This window comes from Mizuhopecten yessoensis, unplaced genomic scaffold (assembly GCF_002113885.1).
Source record: "Mizuhopecten yessoensis strain PY_sf001 unplaced genomic scaffold, ASM211388v2 scaffold4025, whole genome shotgun sequence".
In the NCBI taxonomy this organism is placed as follows: domain Eukaryota; kingdom Metazoa; phylum Mollusca; class Bivalvia; order Pectinida; family Pectinidae; genus Mizuhopecten; species Mizuhopecten yessoensis.
In genome coordinates, this window is record NW_018405338.1 from 1383488 (window position 1) to 1386984 (window position 3497).

The 3497-nt window shown below is 40.4% G+C and overlaps 1 protein-coding gene across 20 annotated transcripts in view; it reads left to right on the forward strand.

Moving 5' to 3' along the window:
• Window positions 1-3426, forward strand: part of LOC110448383 (anoctamin-5-like) — an 89492-nt gene extending 86066 nt beyond the window's left edge. For all 20 annotated transcript variants that reach the window (XM_021494581.1, XM_021494582.1, XM_021494590.1 and 17 more), the window contains 2 exons: window positions 1368-1424; window positions 3341-3426. In XM_021494581.1, coding sequence (XP_021350256.1) covers window positions 1368-1424; window positions 3341-3379 — 96 coding nt within the window. In that variant the 3' untranslated portion in view covers window positions 3380-3426. The remainder of the gene's footprint in view (window positions 1-1367; window positions 1425-3340) is intronic.
• Window positions 3427-3497: the final 71 nt, after the last annotated feature.

Here is a 3497-nt window from a genome sequence, read left to right on the forward strand (position 1 = left end):
AATGTTCTTCTAAAAAACACCTATTAAAAATGTAGTTTATAAATATATATATATATGTAGGTGTGTTGTGCAGGATGAATCCGCTATCCATGTTTATCCGAGACATGCCCTTTATTTTTAGGGTCAAGCCATTTCTACTGTACTCTGCCACCCATGACCGCGAGAGCATAGATTCGTTTTGTTGACAGCGCGGAAAAATGGCGGAAGACAAACTGACAGAAGACGAATCGAACGACTGTAGATTATCAGCGATATATTTGACAATGACTTTTAGGGATTCGGACCTGAAGATTTACTACGTGACGCAGAAATCGTACAAGATATTGACTTTGATCAATCATATAAAGACGTGGACATTCCTGAAGACGACGACAACACAGCGTACCTCCATAAATGCCCCATTAACGGGACGGCCCGGTTTGAACAAAGATATTCCAGGTGACGGCGACCTTATTCATTTTTCTCTCTCTTCTTTTTAACGTCAATATACGGACGACTCTTACGACAGAATACTAAGTACTTTTGATTATGAAACTTGGAATTGTTTTTCAGGTGATGGTAATAAATAATCTGTTTATTAGATGTAAATCATCTTTCTAACATACAAAATACACACAAAACTCAGCTTTTCTAACCTGTAGTTCGGGAAAGGTAAGCAAGATATCCGAAATTACTTTTGATAAGAAAAGAAGAAGTCTTCCTGAACAAAACACTTTATATATATTTTCNCACATGAGTGAATGGCGGGATAAGGGTTAGAATTGTTGTAATGCTTTTCTCAATGAAGTTGTCGGGGATATAGAAATGGTGTCTGTCTTTCTGTCAGTCTGTTCCTGCGTATTATGAAAGCGCATCGTTCCATATTTTGACACGATCACTGGCCTTCTACCACTTGGTCACGGGGTTCGAGACTTATGTTTGGCAGTTGCCGGGTACTGGCCCAAGGTCAGTGTTTTTCTCGGGTACTCCAGCTTTCCTCCAGCAACAAAACCAGGTTCGTTCTTATATGACCATAGCTGTTATTAGAACGTAAAGCACAAACAAACCAAAACACACTGATTAACTTAGTTCTACGTCGATAATACTTGTATCTATGATGCTGCTTGGGTTGCTGTACTGAACATGTGTTGCAGATGCTGAGTTTGACTTTCATTTGATGCTCCAGTGTTTTCCTTATAATATTTTTTCTCACATTCATGTACCACATCACAAAATGTTGCCGAGTCCATTTCTGGATATCTATATAAGTGCTACCCATACCGAAATAAGTTACAAATAGGTATAACTTTTTCGTACCTATATATATACATATACGGGTAGTACTTACATTAATGATGCAGCAATAGTCAATCACTTATTTGTTGCAGGGCCGCTACACGAGTGAACATTCCCTACTGACCAGAGGCAAGTCAAACGACAGACACGTAAGTATGCTTGTGATATAGAAATAATTTCAGACTGTATATTGTGAAAAAGTCCATATCTTGGTAAGATCATTAGCCCTCCACCACTTGGCTGCTGCGTCTATAGTGATCGTATCAAGATATGGACATCTGATATACATAAATTTAGAATAGAATATGAATATGATTTTCCTTCTGTTAAAGAAAACAAATTCTGATTGTTATAATCTTTTATTTACTTACGAAGTGTTGGAAACTATTTTTTTCTGACATGACTCTAGCTTTGATAAATCGTTTCAAAAAAGCAAAACCATAGCTTGCCGGACTTTTATGACATATACTGTTGGCTAGACCGGGATTAGAACCCTGGACTTCAAATTGATAAACTACTGCACTGACCGATAAAGCTACCTGGTCAACAGAGGTGTCTTGGCCAAACTGTGCCACAGTTATATCCTAAAGTGAGTTAAGGACAGTGCAGTGGGACTGGGATCCTTAAGGAAGTTAAGGGGAGGTCACTGTATATAGGAAAAAGCACAGTGCAGTGGGACCTAGGGATCCTTAAGGAAGTTAAGGGGAGGTCACTGTATATAGGGAAAAGCACAGTGCAGTGGGACCTAGGGATACTTAAGGAAGATAAGGTGAGGTCACTGTATATAGGAAAAAGCAAAGTGCAGCGGGACCTAGGGATCCTTAAGGAAGTTAAGGGGAGGTCACTGTATATAGGGAAAAGCACAGTGCAGTGGGAACTAGGGATCCTTAAGGAAGCTAAGGGGAGGTCACTGTATATAGGAAAAAGCACAGTGCAGTGTGACAGAGATCCTTAAGGAAGATAAGGGGAGGTCACTGTATATAGACAAAAGCACAGTGCAGTGGGACCTAGGGATCCTTAGGGAAGTTAAGGGGAGGTCACTGTATATAGGGAAAAGCACAGTGCAGTGGGACAGAGATCCTTAAGGAAGTTAAGGGGAGGTTACTGCATATAGGAAAAACCACAGTGCTACGGGACAGGGATCCTTAAGGAAGTTAAGGGGAGGTCACTGTATATAGGAAAAAGCACAGTGCAGTGGGACAGAGATCCTTCAGGAAGTTAAGGGGAGGTCACTGCATATAGGAAAAACCAAAGTGCAGTGGGACAGGGATCCTTAAGGAAGTTAAGGGGAGGTCACTGTATATAGACAAAAGCACAGTGCAGTGGGACAGGGATCCTTCAGGAAGTTAAGGGGAGGTCACTGCACATGTATAGAAAAACACACAGTGCAGTGGGACAGGGATCTTTAAAAGGAGGAATCACATTGATGCAGATTACCATTGATGATATTAGAATTGCATTACTGTCTTTAGTATGCAGGTTGTACTTTTTACCGAGGTGCCAGTAAAGACAGGTTTTATTGTAGGGGTTTTCCTTTACCAACGTCTTTTAGGACAGGTTGTCTTCTTAATCCAAATACACTAATGAAAAATGCTAGCAGGTGTCCCTATATGAAGCAAAGATAATACAATGAGGTACATAATAGCTGTGTATTTATGCCCACCCGCACCCCCACTAAATTTTGGAGGATGATACAGTGTTACCCCATCGTTCCCTGTCGTATCCCGGCGTATCCCGCCCCTATCGCATCCCGTCCCTGTCGTATCCTGTCCCTGTCGTATCAGTCTTTTGGCATCTAGTCATGATTCATTTCCACTGCCCTACTAAATTAATTTCTATACAGATCATCACAATTTATACAAAGGGCAAGTATAAATGAGAATACCTTAGATGGGTTCCAATTTCCAACAGATTCATTGTCATCAATTGACCAACTGAAGTTGAGGGGAGGCCTTGATGTCTTACAGATATTTTCTAGTGTGTGGATGTACTGCTATTAATTAGTCTAGTTTTAGGCTTCGTGAATCAGTTTCTAGGATATATCAGTACAATGGACATTTTTCAGCTGCTGTACGAGGTGTGGGCCAGGCCAGGAGCATGGTAAAAATCCCAGCCACTAGACGAAATCAGGTAAACACTACAAATATTAGTCAAAGTTAAGTTATTTTTAGAAATGTTAACTGCTTGTTATTAGAGTATTTTTTCGTATAGGACTGTACAGT